The 19,196-nt window shown below is 39.8% G+C and overlaps 1 protein-coding gene across 2 annotated transcripts; it reads left to right on the top strand.

The window, feature by feature from the left end:
• Positions 1 to 578: 578 nt before the first annotated feature.
• On the top strand, positions 579 to 17,874 carry MCM8 (minichromosome maintenance 8 homologous recombination repair factor). 2 transcript variants are annotated; one of them, XM_009485713.2, is made up of 18 exons: positions 579 to 705; positions 905 to 979; positions 1,479 to 1,561; positions 1,742 to 1,891; positions 2,642 to 2,745; positions 4,784 to 4,982; positions 6,030 to 6,115; positions 7,665 to 7,816; positions 8,725 to 8,923; positions 9,728 to 9,758; positions 10,041 to 10,181; positions 11,906 to 12,047; positions 12,681 to 12,876; positions 13,158 to 13,371; positions 14,334 to 14,543; positions 15,132 to 15,208; positions 15,704 to 15,893; positions 17,147 to 17,874. In XM_009485713.2, the coding sequence occupies exons 1-18, from the start codon at positions 579 to 581 to the stop codon at positions 17,237 to 17,239; spliced, it is 2,469 nt and encodes an 822-aa protein (XP_009483988.1). In that variant the 3' UTR covers positions 17,240 to 17,874. The 2 variants fall into 2 exon arrangements, with proteins under 2 accessions (XP_009483988.1, XP_075563094.1); XM_075706979.1 differs by lacking the exon at positions 10,041 to 10,181 and having other exon boundaries at positions 673 to 705.
• The last annotated feature ends 1,322 nt before the right edge of the window (positions 17,875 to 19,196 follow it).

The following is a 19,196-nucleotide window of genomic DNA, read 5'->3' as shown; positions in this document are numbered from 1 at the left end:
AGGCGCCGCCGGCTCCCTCTCCCGCCAATGGCGGGAGAGGGAGCCGGCGGCGCCTGCGCGCTGGTGCAGGGCAAGCGGAAGTGGATTGCAAGCGGGCGGAAAGAAACGCCCTCGGAAGGGAAAGGGCCGACGAGCTACGCCTCCTGCTCCATGGCGACGCACACATGCTCCCTCAGGATTAGTGGCAGAGCCGGAAGTAGGGGGGAGGTGACAAAATAGGGCGTGGAGGAGGAGGAGGGGGGCTGTACGGTGCCTCGCGCGGGGCAAAAAGTCTCGCCAGCGGCGGCCGTTGCTGCGGGAGGTTGGCGCCGTTGTTTCCGTCTCTCATCGCCGGGGCTGTGTGGTAGAGGCGCTTTAGCGGGGGCTTCCTCTTTGCCTCCCTGGGCCCTGCGGTGGGGAGAGGGAGGCCGGGTCTTCCGCAGGGCCTTCGGGGTGCCTCAAGAGCTTTCTGTCCCAGCCCCGCAGGCGAAGTCCCCCTGGCACATAACCCCAGCTTAAATTAAATATTGTCTGGTAACATTTCTGTTTCTTTAGCTCAGTTTGCCGTCGCGTCCCCAAACTGACGCCTGCAGAGCGAGATGAGCAAGGACCTCAGAGGCAGGGGATGCACCCGGGGAAGAGGCTTTCAGGGGTGGCGAGGAGGATGGCGAGGCGGATGGCGAGGCAGGGGACAGAAAAGAGAGTGGAGAAGAATGCCCGAACCTGGTGAGGCAGCTCCCGTGCTTCTCCCTGTTTTCTGAAGCCATAATGCTTTCAGAACAACCTTTTCTTTTGCCCTATTTTTGCATTGGATGATTACAGCTGGTTGCTTCCTGGTGCTCTAAAGGATCACTGAGGAGAAAAAAAGTTGCAAAGTTTTAGTATCCACACTGTTTTAATCCCTGCTTTTTTTTTTTTTTTGTAGTAAGATCTCGACTAGTTCAATCAACATTGGACCAGTTTATTCCCTATAAGGGCTGGAAACTTTATTTCTCTGAAGGTATTTTTAGACCAAAATTGTATGTAGCAAGTATTTTATTCAATTTTTTCTAGAACTGCTTATAAGTAGAGAGGATAAGTTCAACAGAAAGCAACTGAAATTCATATTTGTTATATAAAAACACAAATACAGTAGACATTTTGGTCTTGTGGCATACTGTAATCTCTGTGGGCTCCAAGCCTTGGAAAGGAATCTTGAATAGTGTAAAACATGAACTTTCTTAAACCAGTTCAATTAGGCACATAAAACCTGCAGTCTATCAAAGACCTCTGCTGTGCTTGTCTTGATCCTGTGTGCTTCTCTTACACTATCTTAGACAAAGTTCTGTTTTATAACAGGTTTTATAACAGGACATTACTGTGATACTGTAGAGATCGATCATCTTCCTCAGTTTTGGAATGCAGAAAAATAATGGAAGAAAAATTGCCTGTTCATGTTATTTTTTTGAAATGGAATTAATTATTTATGTTAATTACTAATGCAGTGTGTTTCTAATTAGCTTATGCTGACAAGTCTCCTTTTGTCCAGAGGACTCAAGCCTTTGAAAAGTTCTTCATGCAACGCATTGAGCTTTACGATAAGGTAAAAGCAAAACGAAGCATGCCCCCACCCCCAACCTATTGTTGATACAATAACATTATTTTTAATGGAGAAAATACATAAAATCTGTAATCCATCATAGGAATGAAATGTTTATGACATTATTTGGATGTGTTGTGTTTATAGCTTGAAGTGTATTTAATAACTTAAAATGTTTCATAGGATGAAATAGAAAGAAAAGGAAGTATTCTTGTGGATTATAAGGTACTGATACAAGACAGAGAATTAACTAAATCAATACCAAATATATCTACTGAATTAAGGGATATGCCTCAGAAAATACTGCACTGTATGGGTCTGGCAATTCATCAGGTAAATATGATGTTCTAATACATAAAAGCATAACCCTCACAAAGAATGTGTGATTTAAAGGCAATTACATTATAAAACCCAAATTTCTGTTTTTCTGTCGTACTGAAATTTACTGTTTATTCAAAACTCAGACTCTTCCATCTCTCCACCATTTCTGTATGGCCTACAAAATCATGTTTTGAAAATGCTTTAGTCTTGGTGCATTTTACTTATTCATCATCAAAGCAGTTGACTAAAACTAAGTGTAGTTCTAACGTTTATGTTACTCCTTATTGGGAGTTCTAATTCCTGGGTTTTTTTTTTTTTTAAAATGTACTGTGAGTTACCTGTGCATCCCACCTCATGCAGCAGAGCCATGGCTCTGGTGGGCAGTGAGCAGATTCAAGAATTCCTGGCTCTATTGAATGTCTCTTAAAGTAGCAATTCACTGCTTGTTGACAGGCAAGTTCTCAGATGCTTGTGCTTTAGTCAAACAAAACTCCACACATTGACCAGCATTAAGGATTACTGTATACATTCTTTTTCTTTTTTTTAATTAAAGAAACAAACACAACAAGTATGTTTATCTTCAATTCCATTTAAAATGAAGTTTAAAACTGTTCAGAAGCAGAAAAACACTGTTTAGCAGGGGTCACTGGACAGCAGAGGTCTCTTTAGACTTCAGTAGGGGGTCTAATTGTAAAGCATGGTAATCAAACTTAATAGTATCTTGAATCCATACTACATTTGTGGCCTTTCCGTTCTGTCTAGGTTCTAACAAAGGACCTTGAAAGACATGCTGCAGAGCTGCAGGCGCAGGAAGGATTACCACTTGATGGAGAAGCTATAATAAATGTGCCTCTCATTCATGCTAGGTAATGGGTGTTGAGTCTTTGTTTTGTTTTCAGGAGGATCTATTTGCCTCTTGTCTAATGGTTGTCAGTGTCCATGCATGGCACTGTAGGCTTATTTATTTTATTGAAACACTTGACACTTGTGAAGCCATTTCCAGAAAAATGGTCTATGCTTTGCTTTTTTCTTTGCCATGACAAAGGCTAGACTGTTGTCATGAAGACAAAAAGGAAATGAAACCTGATTGTAAGCTGAACAAACAGCTTATAACTAGAAAAGCTTATAAACAGAAAAGTAGCTATAAGTAGAACAACTGTTCTGTGAAACGTGTTGATTAAAAACAGAGAATTATATTTAAATTTCTGCTGTTTACTGGAGAAGTCAAGAAGTCATTATGGTCTAGCCTTTTGTTAGCAAAAGGCTTGTCTTTGTAAGGAAGTTGATTTGGAGGGTGTAGACCTAAACTACAACTGGTAATAAATGTAAAATAATAATTATTACTCCTTGTATGGATGTTTTGGCAGTGGTGTATGAGGATGTGTTATTTCATCCCACCTTAAATCTAGTAAAGGGTTACTGGTAGAAAGCCTCAGAATATTAATTCTAATTAAACTTTAATTTGAAATTTGAAGAAGCTGAGGTTACACAAATTCTGAACAAGCATGTACTTATGAGAATCATAATTACTGTTATTTTAAAAATGTGACTTCCTTTGAGTTCTTAACGAAACAAGCCCTTAGCACTTTTTTTTTTTTTTTTCCTTTGTCAGAAGTAATGGAATCTCAGACTTCAGGAGTCTGAGGGGGACTGGGAGTATAAGCCCTATTTGAGTTTGGTTTGGTTTTGGTTTGTTTTGTTTGTTTTTTATTTTTCTTTTTTTCCTGCTGGTACTGGTTTGGTATAGGAAAGCAGCATGTTTGGGCATGGCAGGTGGATTTAATTTGGGGGTTTGTCACACTAAGATATGTTTTTAAGTTCTGCATTATTATAAAACTGCACCTTTTTAATTACACGGTAGAATGTGTTCAGGAAAAACCTGTGGCATAAAAAGGTATATACAAGCTCTCAAATTCTAAGAGACAGTTATGGACCATTAGCCTGTAGAGGAAAGTATTCAGTAAGTCAATAAAATATCATGCTCCTAAAATGGTTCTGCAGCATAGGCAGGGTTGAATAATGAGATGGTGGTGTTCAGGGTCCTAAGCAGAGAGAATAAGGAAAACCCTAGATTTCAGGAGCCAGACTCTTCTCATTGGTGCTCAATGACAGGACAAGGGACAGTGAGTACAAATTAAAACACTTAAAATTTCATGTGAATGCAAGAAAATGCTATTTTACTATGAGAGAGGTTGTGTAGTCTCCATCCGTGAACGTATTCAAAACTCAGCTGGGTACGTACCTGGGCAACCTGCTCTAGCTGACCCTACTTGAGCAGGAGGGTTGGAGTAGACAATCTCTGAGGTCCATTCCATAATAAATGATTCTGTTTAAAGTTTATTATTCTGAACTAGTTGGCTAGGTATTCTTTGTCATCCTTAACAAGATGCAGTGTTTTACCTGATGACCAGGTCTTATGTCCTTGAAGCATTAAAACTCAGCCTTCCTTTTGGAGCATAGGCATAATAAATCTTTGATCCTTTTGTGTTGCAAGTCTAAACTCTGGTCTTAATCTGAAATAAATAAAAAAGACAGTTATGGATGACTATAAAGTAATTTCTGTTGTATCACTAGTCCCAGTTGTTTACAGGAGGGAGGTGTCACTGTATAACAAAACTTCACAGCTGTTGAGGTATATACACTTGGGGAATATTAAATGTTAGCTGCTTACTAGAACAGGAATCAAAGACACTGCAATGGGTCCACAGACAAAATAATTCTAATTGTTGCTCTGGATTACTTTAAATAATTGGTGTGTAAACCTTTTTCTTGTTGTTGTTGGGTGTGGGTTTTTTTTGTTTGGTGGGTTTTGGGGGTTTTTTTGTTTGGGTTTTTGGGGGGATTTTTTGTTCTGCATTTAAGTATGGTAAACTTTCAAAATGTTAACGCTTAACTGTTGTGTAGGGTGTACAACTATGATCCGCTAACTCAGCTGAAAAACGTTCGGGCCAACTGCTATGGAAAATATATTGCCTTGCGTGGTACTGTTGTACGTGTCAGTAATATTAAGCCTCTCTGCACTAAGCTAGCTTTCATATGTGGCACATGTGGAGATGTTCAGAGTGTTCCTCTACCTGATGGAAAGTATACTCTTCCAACTAAGGTAAGTTAAAACCATTTAACTTCATACGTTTCTCTTATCTGTAGTGATTTGACAAAAAGCAGCACCACTGGTATTAAAAAAAAAAACAAAAACCCAAACAAACAAAAAAACCAAACAAGAAAAACCCCAACCCAAAAAAAAGCTAGATTAAACAACTGACACATTAGAAAAAATTAAACTTGCCATGCAACATTGTATTACTGCATACCCTTGTTATTTGAAAAAATTGTATGCTGCTGAAACAAAAGCAGTGTGTAGAAACTCCCAGAAATCTGGGGGGGGGGGGTGGAACTCTTTTTATTTCCATTTCACCAGTTATGTTTAAAAAGCCTCCTCCACCTCACTGCAGTGGTTTTCTATGCTTAGATTGGGTTTGTGGTTTTTGTTTAGAACTTTGTTTTAATTGCACTGGTTTTTATCTGGATTTAAAGTCATTAGACATAAAATAACTGGGTACTTTTCTATGTTACCTGATGTGCTCAAGTGAAAAAATATCTCCTCTGGAACATCTGCAAGTATTAAAACAAACAAAAAAACCTCCAAAACCAGCCAAAACTGCCACAAAAACCCACCCACCACTTCTGCTTCCCCCACCTCCCCAACACCCAAAAACTCAAACCAGTTCACCAAGGGTATCATACAATTTAGCTGTATTTACTGTAACAGCTGTGAGTCAGGGTTCAGGTGTCTGTGCATGATAGTTCTTCATTAATTGTGCTAATTTTTGGTCCACAAAAACCCACCCACCACTTCTGCTTCCCCCACCTCCCCAACACCCAAAAACTCAAACCAGTTCACCAAGGGTATGATACAATTTAGCTGTATTTACTGTAACAGCTGTGAGTCAGGGTTCAGGTGTCTGTGCATGATAGTTCTTCATTAATTGTGCTAATTTTTGGTCCTAATTTAACTAGCTTTTTTCCTGAAATGTTGTTAATGAATCACATTGTGGTTTTGTGTTTTGTTTTGTTTTTTTTTAAAAAAGGCAATTTCAAATTATGATTTTAAAAAAATGTTGAGAATGAATTAGAATTACTATTGTTACAGTGCCTTGTTCCTGAGTGCCGTGGCCGGTCCTTCACAGCTGACAGAAGCTCTCCTTTAACCACTACAGTGGACTGGCAGTCTGTTAAGTAAGCATCTCTTCCCTTCTGCACACAAGTGTTAAGCAGCAGGGTAGTCAAAAAGTGACAGGATGGCTCATTCTATGTTACACTGTGTAATTTTAATAACATTATTCTTTTGTGACAAGCACTCTTCAAAATTTGTATTACAAAGCAGTTGTTTTATCCAAGCACTAGTATACTTTGTAGATTAAACCTACTCAATACAATAGCTTCTTGGAAATTTCTCCTACCATGACTGAGTTCTCTGAGAAGTGTTTAGTTTATGCTCTTTGCAGCTTTTCTCGACCATTTCTGATTGCATCTGTTATTTAATGATTCCTTTTAATGAGCTGTAAGTCAGCTTGAAAAGCCCTGTTAAATTACATTGGTCAGCTGTGATAGTTGACTTGAATGAACTGAAAGTAAACTTGAAGATTAAAAATCTTAGTTTGAAGTGATATTGATTGTGTCCCCCAGTCCTTAAGGTACACTCAGTAGAAGGATATAGTGCCTGCCCATTCATCTATTTTCTATGTCTAATCAGCAAGTAGGTATGCCTAAAATTTGTGAGACCTTTGGTATGGGGGGACAAGTTACTGTTTCTACAGAAATAAACAATGTTAAAGTGTAGGAAGGTGGATGGGTGGATCTGGTTTTCATTGCTTCCACCCTACTATGCACTATCAGTGCTATGACCATCCTACTGTTGCCCCACAATATACGTTCAGAACAGTTTGATGTGTTGTTTCTTGTCCATCCCATTAGCCTACTACAGTAAGGGTGTCAGCTTGGAAAAAACAGGACTCTACTTACTTTTTCCCACTTCTTACATTCAGATTCTGCAAGCCCATGTGGTTTGTGTCAAAAGTCTTATTGTGCCAAATGACATCTAAATATGGGGGTTTTTTAATTAATGTCCTGCAATAAAAGTAATGTAAAAATTCATTAAATAAATAGTGCTGACATTCTTGTCAGCAGCTCTAGAGGGTGCTCTTTATTGCAGCTTCTTGAGAAAAGCTTGACTCTGAGCTTCAAGGAAAACTATCAGAGCTCTAAGGGCAGAGCCAAAACTGGAATCTTTTAAAAAGCTTGTTAGTTGCTAGCCTTTTACAGCTACAGAAAGAGTGAGCTACTGTTCTTGTTATGGTCTAAGGAATTCCTTGTGCTTTGCTAGGGTTAAAATGCCAGTTAAGCATTCATCAGGGCTATAATGTCTGACCTCTTAATTTTTATATATGAGTTCCATCTTATTTCATGTACTGTACTTATTTCTACATGAACATGCTTATCAGTGCTAGAAGATCTGAATTTCAACATTGGTTATTATTTCTGGAGTTCATAGTTATTGTCTTTCTGGGTTTTAAGTACAATATATCCAATTTATTGAAGTCTGAACTGAAAAAGTCTCTTTCTCCAAACTCGGCACTACTGTTTCTGGTATTTATCAGGGCATTTCTGCTGTCTTCCTTTTCAATTTGGAAAGGATTGGTTGGAAGCACACAGCTGCAGATCTTGTATGCCGTAATTGAATTGGAAATGTTGTGCATGGAGTGTACGCTCACCTCACGTTTTGCAGGGTGCAGGAGCTCATGTCAGATGATCAGCGAGAAGCAGGCCGAATCCCTCGCACAATCGAATGTGAACTGGTTCAAGATCTTGTGGACAGCTGTGTCCCAGGAGATATAGTCACAATTACAGGGATAGTAAAGGTGTCGAGCACTGAGGAAGGTAAAATACATCATCTGAGAACACCTTTTTCCTAGGGTGGGGATTTTTCTAGTGGTTACACAAGAACAACAATAGCCATCCCCCTTAATCTGAGTTCTCAAAGTTGTAAGTGCATTAAGAGTGTATTTCTTCAGAAGTTCCCAAAGTTTTATAAGGAGGAGTTATTTTGAAAAAGCCAGAAGCGGTGCTGTCCAAGAGGAGCACTGTCTTTAATGTCCACTGATAGAGAGGGGGTTTTGCAACGCACTGGTCTATATACAACTATGGTCCTGAATCCAAAGTGCCAGTCTGACATCTGATGGTTGAGTATGTCAGCTGATAGGAAAGCCTTCTCTGGACTACCTATGTAAGGGGGACGTACTTATTTCCTAAAGTGTCCCTGAGAGACTTTTTTTTTTTCTTTTTTTTCTCCAAAGTGAGGCTGTAATAGAATACCTTGCAGAGAACTACAGTACTGATTTACTGTGAGAACACATTCTCTGCTCAGTAATTGTTGGGGGATATAGAAAATTATTAAGCTTCATGTTTAGTTCTTCTGCACTATGGGGTTTTTTTCCTCTAAATATTGAGTGGAAACATTTTATGTTCAACTGGAATAATGTAATGATTTAAAATTCCTCAAAAACTTCATTTATTCTGGGAGAAAATTCTCTCTATACACATATACCCTCCTAATCCATCAAAATATTTTATTGTGTACCTAAATGGAGGGAACTTAAAGAGCAAATGTAACTAGAAACTTACTTTGCATGAATTTTTGAAAATGTAGATGTTCAATTACCTAAATATGAATATTTTGCATATGACCGTACTTGATATTTCTTAATTACCCTATGCCATTTGTAAATAATATCAATACTTAGTGATAGAAAAAATATTCTTTCATCCTTTCTCAATTTTTCTAACAGGAGCTTCTAAAAATAAGAATGACAAGTGTATGTTCTTGTTGTACATTGAGGCAAATTCTGTCAGCAATAGTAAAGGACAAAAGCCAAAGAATTTTGATGATGAGACTTTTCAAAGATCGTTCATGGAGTTTTCACTTAAAGACCTCTATGCTGTTCAAGAAATTCAAGCTGAGGAAAACCTGTTCAGGCTCATCGTGAAGTAAGTTGTGCCAGACCTAGACTAGCTCTACGATTAGACTTCTGAATCAGCATGACCAACTTCAGACAAACATGACGGCTAATCTGAAAGCTATGAAATGTCTAAGGCTTGTGCAATAGATACCACAGAGATCTAACAAACTTAAGTGGGCAAGGGGCTTGGGAGGAAGTGAAAGTATTGCAGTGGGGATGTTAGGACCCTGGGAGGGATTTAAGGATATGGGGAAGTTAGGAGTGTTTCAGTTCAACCCTAAGACAGAAAGCCACAGGTAAAAAAACCAATTCATTAATTTTGCTCTTCACTGAGCAAATTCAACTCATGTGTACTGTTTTGTTCTCTGCTCTGCTTTTCTACAGCAGAGGAAAGAGGTGTAAGAACTGAGCAGAGGGTGTGAAAGACGGTGAGTTCAGACTGAGAAGTACTTTTCTAGCTGGAGTGTCCCTTGGGTCCTCCCAGTGGAGTCAAAGAACACAAAACTAGCACCTTTAAAAGAAGGGTTGCAGGTAGTTATTTGATTAAGATAGGAATGGGTGCAGAAACCACTGGGAAACTGGTGCTCCTCTGTGTTTGCGTGAACTCAGATGAAAGGCTTTTCTTATTTCAAGCATATCTGGTTATCTGAAAATTTCAAGAAATCTGATGCTGCTGATTTAAACTGATTCTGTTGGAAATTTAGTAACAGCTAACCAAAAGTTTTCTATGTTTTTAGAGGTATTCTGTGACAAGAGAGGTGGAACAAGTGATTATTTAATAGTAATACAAGATTTATATTCCCCTTACGTTACAGTGTTCTTTGTTTTTCAGCTCTCTCTGTCCTGCAATCTATGGCCATGAGGTAAGTAATTTAACAGCTCTGCTTGCAACTTCAGTTTGGAATGTTTATGCCACAGTAAATCCTAAAGGATTTATAAAGCTTTTCTGGGGTGGGGGGAGGGGCAGGGACTGTATTTACAGGTGACTGACTCACAGTCACTTTCAGTGACAAGGAGGTGGCAGCCTTATATACCCGTAAGTTCAGCCATCCAGAAGCAAAGGGTTATTGCAGCCAATTCTAGGGAGCTGTCAGTATTGGTCACCATGATCAAATACTTATTAGTGTTGGTGTGTACCACTACAGATTGTAAAGGCAGGTTTGGCCCTGGCATTATTTGGAGGATGTCAGAAGTTTGTAGATGACAAGAACAGAATCCCGGTGCGAGGAGATCCACATGTTCTGGTCGTTGGAGATCCAGGATTAGGAAAAAGTCAAATGTTGCAAGTATGGGTTGATTTATTTCTATTGTCTGTGTTTTTCTCCAATTCCTTGCTGTCTTGACTTCTTGTAAGCGTGGTAGGATAACTGTGCTAAGACAAAAGGGTTGCTTGAGCCTGGCTGGAGCTATCTTTTAATGTAGGATGCCTTAAATATAGGATAGTACCCAAAGGGGTCCCCTGCTGTCCTCTCCTTCCAGAGAGCCTTGCAGAAGGGATCAGGCCTGTTAAAACACTTACCAAAGCAGGTATACGTGGTCAAGCATCTGAGCTTTCAAGTATAGGCTTGCTGTCCTGCCCTTACAGTTTTTTTCACGAACCCTTTTCCCCAGGGAGGAGTTTCACTCCTTATCTTCATTTTGCTGATCTATTGTCAAATAAAATAAGTACACTCTTGAAACTAATGCAACTTTAAATACCATGTCACTTCACCATTCTGGAAGGTTTACTTCCATTCTCTTACCCTATTTCTATGTTGCTAGCACAGATCTCAGCTTTTTGGGAAACAGACCTGCTGCCGTGTTTGGGTTTTAATCTTCGGTATTTCTACATGACTCTGACAAAATCAGTTAGTAATAGAATCTTTTCATCTTAAACTAAGTGGTTTTAAAGTTCCATGTCTTTTCCCATGGCTACTGTGAAGTGAAAGAGGAACAGAGTTCACCTAGACCTGTAGCATTGCATTACCTCATTTAAAAAGTCGTGAGTCTTTCTAATGTGGACATGTTATGTTAGGATATGACTTGCAATAACTTAACCGAAGTCATGGATTTGTATGCAAGCATCTTGGCAAACAAATTTTTAAATTATTTTTTTCACCAAATGGGGACTCTAGCATACAGTAGATGATTTGTTTTTTCACATCGTTACTAATGGAATGCCATTCAAGAAAAGCTAGTAATCAGTTCCTCAGATAAGATCCTGAGACTCAGGCTCCTCTCAGCCATTGCTGTCACAGAAAAAAAAATTCCCAAGGAGAAAACCAAAGTTGTGTAGGAGCCAGGTTTTTTTTGTTTGGTTGGGTTTTTTATTCAGTACTCAGTGCCTGTCACATATCTGGTACTGAACAAGGATGCTTTGGGTGTCATCTATTAAATAAAATAAAGGCACCAGTAACTGTAGGGATTTACTGGGAAAATCCAGTTATGGTAACTGTATTCTAGGCAAATTTAACTGCAACATGTTTGTGTTTTGCCAGTCTATGTAAAATTTCTTCAAGTTTGCCATGCTTTGCTTTTCTAGTTCATATGTCAAATTGTAAGCTGCTTTCTGGATACTAGAGGCACAACAAGACTAGGAGCATCCTTTGTCCCTTAGTTGTGGGGAGAACTGTGCATGCTTCCTTTGAAGCAGCTTGTGTTGGGCACTTAGACAAGATATTAGGCTAAATAGACCTTAGGGTCTGAAGATACAGAACCTCTATATATGCAATTCTGTGATGGACAGCTGTCCCCAAGCATTTCAATATACTTTGGAATGCAGATGTTGTGTCCAAAGTCCTAGCAGTCTTGATAATACATAGACGTGGCTGCGTGCAAATAGCGTGACCAAAGTTATTTCTGCTGTTCTGCAGATTTATGTCTCTTGGGGTTGCAAGGAGTTTTAACTTTACTGTTGGGCCATGTTAAGTAGAAGGAAATAAATTTGGGTTTGCTTTGAAGTGTTTTTCTAGAATAAGGCTTATCAAATTCTTCACCTTGGGGAGGGAAAAAGTATTTCTTTCTCTTCTAGGCAGTGTGTAACGTTGCTCCTCGAGGTGTGTATGTTTGTGGTAATACTTCCACCAGCTCTGGCCTGACTGTTACACTGTCTAGAGATGGCGCTTCTGGAGATTTTGCCTTGGAAGCTGGTGCTTTAGTGCTTGGAGATCAAGGTAATACTTGTAATGCTACAGGTTTTGTATGAACAAACATGGAGGGGGGGTGTGCTGCTGAATCTAAGGTTAACCTAGTGCTTGCATAATTGGGAACTACAAATGTAAATTTGAAGTATGATGTTAGCTTTCCACATCTTGGGAATTTCTGAGCTTCTCCAGTGACTTCTCTGAAGGTGGCTCCTGCTTTCCTAGGGCTTAGGATGGGTAGGAAACTGGAGTTCTGCAATTTACATATACCAGCCTTACTTAATGTGTCAAAGAACTAGGATTTTCTTGTTGAGAAATCTCTGACGACGGCAGCTACTGGATTCTTACTGGTTTTGAAAAATAGCTGGCTTATGACATTTGTTGTCTATTTCTATTTTTAAAAAACTTGTTTTGTCATCTTAATGTGTAATCAAGACACTGCTTCTGTGAGTCAGGCCAACTTGATAATGGTTCAGCTGCGGCAGCATGAAACAAAAACAAACCTTGCTGAAATGGAGACTTGGTCCCATGTCTCCTGCAGTCCCTGAGATGTTAGGTTGGACTTCTGATGCATTGTGCAATCATCACTGGATTGTAGCATACGCTTGTCCATCAGTTAATGTGTTTTCTAATAAGTCTTTGTCTTATGTTAATTGCTTCCAGGTGTTTGTGGAATAGATGAATTTGATAAGATGGGAAACCAGCATCAGGCTTTGTTGGAAGCCATGGAACAGCAAAGTATCAGCCTTGCCAAGGCTGGCATTGTTTGCAGTTTGCCAGCTCGGACGTCTATTATTGCTGCAGCAAACCCAGTTGGAGGACATTATAACAAAGCCAAAACAGTATCTGAGAACTTAAAGTGAGCACTTTCTGAAATGCTGCTGATACAGTTCACATTCAGGAGTAGGTGCTTCTGGCAGTCTTGTAGATTGTATGTAATTGCTTTCTAGTTTCCTGGAGCTTGAACACGTACTTACTGTAATAATTTTTCTTGTGGCTTTTGAGAGAGAAATTGCTGTTCTGCTTTATTCTGAATCAATGGGATAGGATTTTTTTAAGTGTCTTTGAAGTGGAGCAGAGTTGCTGTAATTTTTCCCACTTTTTTATGAGGATTGTGTGGCTTTCTTGTCTTTACTCTAGAATGGGGAGTGCTTTACTATCGAGATTTGATTTAGTTTTCATTTTGCTGGACACTCCAAATGAGGATCACGATCACTTGCTGTCTGAGCATGTGATGGCAATCCGAGCTGGAAAGCAGGCAGCATGCAGCAGCGCTGTTGTGACTCGTACCAACACTCAGGATCGCTCTGTTCTTGAAATCGTTCCAGATCGACCGCTGCTTGAAAGACTAAAGGTAGGACTTGCCCTGGGACTGTTGCTATGCCCCTTCCTGTGGTGATCCTTGTAGTGGGACCTGGCAATCCTGACCTGCTGGATGTCCTCAGTCTCCCACCCCCATTCTTCTGATGATAATTGGCTCTGAATTAAAGAGGAAGCATTTAAGGCTCCAGCCACCAGTTTCTACCAATTGTCTGTTGTAGCTAACATTACCCGCCCTGCTGGAGCTGCTAAAGATGTATCTCAAGCCATCTTCATCTCCACACAGAAGAGAATTTATTAGCTGAGCTGGTTTTTCTTTTTGGTTGTGGTAGTGAGAAGACACTTTGCATGAGATGCTCTAAGGCAGATTTGCTGTGTTAGATTTCAATAAAGAGCTACATAGCTAGACTGGATATAATAATTTGATATAACACAATGTGCTGTGAAGTACTGAATCCGAATAAAACAGTGTGTAAACAAATCCTTGGGCATCTGCAACTCATGACAGATTTGGGGATTATAGGAGAGGAAGCATATTTCTTATCAAACTTAAGTGATCAGTTTGAGGGCTGATACCGTCAAATGGCAGGTCTTGGGAGGAATATCCCCTACTGGAGCTAAACGCATGCACTTTTGGAAATGGGATGTCAGCAGTGATGGTTGAATCTCCTATGGAGATATATCTTATAAGAATTGGGAAATTGGATTTTCTTTTTTTGAGAAAGAATTCTTGATATAGTTAAATCATATTTGGCACTTCTTATCATTGTAAATGAGAAGTTTCAGCTGCTTTTTCTGAAATGGCCAGGTGTGTTTAATTACATGTCTAAGCATAGTGTATGGACTTTTAAGTACACTGTTCATATACGAAGTACTAAAGCCCTTACAGTGAAGATTTCACCAGATAAAGCATAGAAGATGAAGATTTTATGTTAAAAAAATTTATTGTATGGGGTTCTGACAGACAGAGGTCTAAGCTCTTTGTAATTGGGTTAGATCTTACCAGGAGAAAACTTTGATGCCATTCCACATCAGCTACTGAGGAAGTATGTCGGATATGCTCGGCAGTATGTTCACCCAAGGTTATCTCCAGGAGCTGCTCAGGTCCTCCAGGAATTCTACCTTGAGCTCCGGAAACAGAACCAAGGAGCAGACAGCACACCAATCACCACAAGGCAGTTAGAGTCACTGATTCGACTTACGGAGGTAAATGCAAGCTATAATACTTAAGAGATTGGAAGCAAAGAGATTATTCCTAAACTACTACTGATATCCTATAATTTTTGACAGCTGCTTCACAGCTATGGGGTTTTTTTGTGGGTAAAAAAAAAAAAAAAAAAGAAAGAGTGCAAGAGACTTATAAAGGCTTAAGACCTACTGTTGCTTAAAGCCTCTTATAAAGTAAAACACCCTTGAGGGGGTGGAAAGAGAATCTATCACATTCTCCCAAAAGAAGTAGGTGCAGCCAGAGACAAGCTGCTGCCCATCTTGAACTTAAACTGCTACTGTTTTCCCTAACACTATGCCTTAATAGCACTGTCTGTGACCTGCTGCTTCCCAAGAATGCACTATTAAATAAACTCAAAGCTACAGCCTAATAATGTGAGTATGCAGGAGATGACATTGAAACACTGTTGAAAAAATAGAGGAATCTTCCTCTAAATGCTGTTAGGCTCAGGTTCCATCTCTGCTCCTAAAATTTGTGCATGTTGTAGGGCAATTGTAGCCCTTTTTCACATCAGCTATAATATATCTTAAAATATGCCTTTGTGGGTTTTTTTGTTTTGTTTTAAGGCACGATCGAGGCTGGAATTAAGGGAGAAGTCTACCAAGGAAGATGCTGAGGATGTAATAGAAATAATGAAATATAGGTAATATACACTGCTTTAAAAATAAAGGAAGCATTACAGTGCTATTCATTCAAAACTTTTTTTTTTTTAAATACAGATATACAGACACAGTGAAGAAATTACTTTATCAAGTTTAGGCCCATTGATACTGATATTCAGATTTGTTAGCTCTTCTTTAAAAACTGGTATCAGCCCTAAGTTGAATATAATTGCTTAGGCCTTTGAGTTGTATCATTGTAGCAGTTATGTATACCAGTGCACAGTAACTTTTGACATGAGGTGCTGCCAAAGGTTTTTCTCTTGTGTGATTACTTTCTGTTGTTGCAGTGGAACAATTTAAGGTCAAAAGTGACTTGGACAGATGCTTAGCCTAGGTTCCCTAGATGGTGACTTTCTTACTGGGGGATGGTTTCCTATGTGGCTTCTGAAAGCTTTGTCAAGCAGTTATGTTTCAGGAAGCAAATTAATGCACTCTTGCTTTTAGCTCCTGTTGATCTTTTTTTAATATATTTTTAGCATGCTGGGAACCTACTCCGATGAGTTTGGAAAACTGGACTTTGAACGTTCACAGCATGGGTCTGGGATGAGCAATCGGTCACAAGCAAAAAGATTTGTTTCTGCCCTTAACAGTATTGCAGAGAGAACTTACAACAATCTCTTTGACTTGCAACAGCTTCGACAGATTGCGAAAGAGCTACAAATACGAGTAAGTTTGGAAATCAAGCATTTCTTCAACAAACTGCAAGACCAATCAAAATTATTTGTTGCAAAATGGGAAGTGGAAAAAGTACATCTGTTGTGCCTGTCTGCAGTGAATGCAAATAAGCAGTGTTTGCTGCTTTTAGGCTGAACACTCTTCCTGAACTGCCTTTGTTTGTAAGCTTTACTTATCTTACTAGCTGTTTGACAGTAACAACTCCTTGCACTAGTAGGGGTTGGTTCTGCTTCTGAAGCTGGTCATTAACAAGATTCTGCTTCGTTTCGTGAAAGGCAATTTTGGTTTCAGTATACTTTACTTCCTCTGGCTTTCCAGGGGACACACCTATTTTTGTTCCCAAATTTAGCTTGTTGTGCTGTCCATGTTCTATTTCAGCAGTGCAGTAACATTGCTGTTTGTCCTTGTCTGGCCCAAATACACCTTTGGGGTTTTCAAGTGTCCTAATGTTGTAACTTGACAGGAACATCAAGTAGGACAGGTGGCCCCAAATGTGTTTTATCCTGTAATTGATTTGTGTTTTGTACTTGTGGGGGACTTCAGCCAAGCAAAAATATTGATAGCTAATTCTACTTTTTGCTTCATGATGAAAAGCTTTAAATGCCAGTTTAAAACTTAAAACTGGATTTCAGGTGTAATGAGTGAAAAGTAGCGACAATTAATTTCTCTTTATGGAACTTATTATGGGCAATAATGTTGTCCTTTCTATTACCGGTTAACCTACTTTGGCCTGCTGGGGCGAGATAGCTTCAGTCTCCAAACTTGTTCAAATGTTCATTATACATAATCCTGTCTGACAGAACATGTTATTGCCAACTCTTTTCTCACATGATCATTCATTCATTCAGTGACTAGTTACCTATAGCTAATTCAATTAATTCTAATTTTCCATTTATATATAGGATATTTTTTGCCCATTCAAAGTTTTATACCTCCAACAAATACTTGGAAATCAGCGAGAGCTGTAGAAATCAGGCTTTTCTTTGGTAGATACTTGTGTTTCAGAGCTTAGATTCATACATAGGTTACTCTGTATTTTCTGCATGCCATAAAGTGTCTAAGTAAAGCGCAAAAGGGTGCAACTGACTGTATGCCACCTGTAGTAGGTCAGGTGTTTGCTAAGGAAACTTATTCTTAGCTCACTTCATTTCACTAAGTTCTTTCAAACTGTTTATGTTGCTTTACATCAGATAAGATGTCATTCTTCCAATTTGATATTTGGTTTTGTCTGTCTCCCCCCCCAGGTATCTGATTTTGAAAGCTTTATTGGATCCCTAAATGATCAGGGTTACCTTTTGAAAAAAGGTTCAAGAGTGTATCAGCTTCAGACTATGTGAAAAGAGCCACTGTGATAAACTTTGAGACATAATCGTTACATCTGGAATGGACTGATGGACCTGCAGCGATTAAAGCATGCTGAACTGCAACCTACCACGGTAGTCAATGCACCGCTGGCACTCTCGCTTACTGAGGTGTGAGATTGCCTTTCAGAAACAAGCAGCGCCCACAGGCGTGCTTTAAGCTGCCATAGGACAAACTGGCACATGGTATTGCTGCTCGTCTCATCCTGTAGGTTTGCTAGCCCAAATGAGACTGTGCAAGACTAGCATGTACTTCATCATCCTTGAGGAGTGGAAAGTGTATTTTATATTGACATTATCATAGTGCCATAACAGACTTTACTTCTAAAAGAGACATTGGACCCACGAATTTAAAAACTAGAAATCTTTTATGAGAAGACGAGTTGTGTTTTTTAGCATTGTAGTTCATTTGAGGAATTTAAATTATAGAAATGTTTCTGAAAAGTTGGGAACCTTCAGGTTAAGACAACAGTTTTGTAGCTGTAAGAAGTGATACCTTGTTGAAACTGACTTGATTTTCTGCTTTGCAGCACTGGTCTTTGTAGCTGAGACTTTATTTGAAATGCAAGTCTGATTTAAGAAAATATCCTTATTACAATATTTAATTTTTAAAACAGAAATTGGATTTTTTTTATGTCTTTCATTAAACTTTATATATAGAGAAATGTGTGATTTGTTCAAGAGTGTTATAAAGTAACAGTGAACACTGGTGTGGGTGTTAACGACCATTACAAAATATATGACATGAACATGTCATGTATGTTTCTGTGTGTCCTCTCTGTGGTCACGCAGGTAAAACCACAGGGTGGCCCATGGTGTGTACCCTCTATATCCTCTCTCTTGAGCAGAGGAGTGCTTACTCCTCATAGCTGAGATACTGGTCTGTACAAGTGGGGAGTACGACCTATCCTCTTTGAGTTGCTGGACCTCCTGGGACAGTTTCTCCACAGGCGAGACAAGGGAGGAACAGAGATTTTCTTCGTATTGCTGGAGTTGGCCAGCCAATTCATCCACCGTCTGTTCCTCTCCATCTTTCCAGGTCAGTATCGCCAATGAGTTTGCATACGATGCTGGTGCACTCCATACAAACTTCTGCCACATGGGTTGTGTGTACTGAACTTCATCTGGATCTTTGGATAACCGCTCATTGTTCAGGTCACTATAAATCACCTCCAGCACAGCTAATTCCCTCAGGTACTGGATACCTCTCTCCATGGTGGTCCACTTGCCTGGGTGACATATAACATCTCCCTTCAAGGGATACCTTTCCTTCATGCCTGACAAGTCGCCTCCAGAGGCTGAGGGCTTTGTGCCCCTTTTCCAATTGCTTTGTCAATGCCTCCCTCCCTAGAAAGGGATCCCAGCTGCTTGGCTTCCCTGGCCTCTGTTTTCAGGCTACTGGCCCTGTTATCCCAGCATCGGAGCAGCCAGGTGACAATGTGCTCACCTGGACGACGGCTGAAATCCTTTTGCATATCTCACAGTTCACTCAGGGATAGGGATTGGGTGGTTACCATCTCATTTACAAGTTTTTCCTCTTCTTGTGATGACCCTGCTTTTTCATCATCTGTTACTAAATGAGCTGACTTTTGTTTCCAAGATTTCTTCTTATGTATAGGGGCGACTGATACTGGCATGGTTCTCTGGTTCAGCCACAGTGTCTGGCGCCAGGGCTGGAGTAGCTGCAGTGCCTTGTCGTTTTGTCATCAGACTCAGAGACCTCCTCCCCTTGAGGGTACTGAATAGTGTTGACAGGGCTCAGTAGGCATGGACCAGGCCCTTGCAGGTTGCAGTGATTTGTGTGTCTCTGGAGGTGCCAGGGTGACACCATACTTTTTCCAAATATTTTAATATTTGTTCAGGATTCTGCACTTGTTCAGGGGTGAAGTTCCAAAACATTAGTGGTGCCCACTGTCCTAGGCACTTGCATATA

Source organism: Pelecanus crispus, chromosome 3 (assembly GCF_030463565.1).
Source record: "Pelecanus crispus isolate bPelCri1 chromosome 3, bPelCri1.pri, whole genome shotgun sequence".
In the NCBI taxonomy this organism is placed as follows: Eukaryota; Metazoa; Chordata; class Aves; order Pelecaniformes; family Pelecanidae; genus Pelecanus; species Pelecanus crispus.
This window is presented reverse-complemented; position numbering and strand designations above follow the sequence as displayed.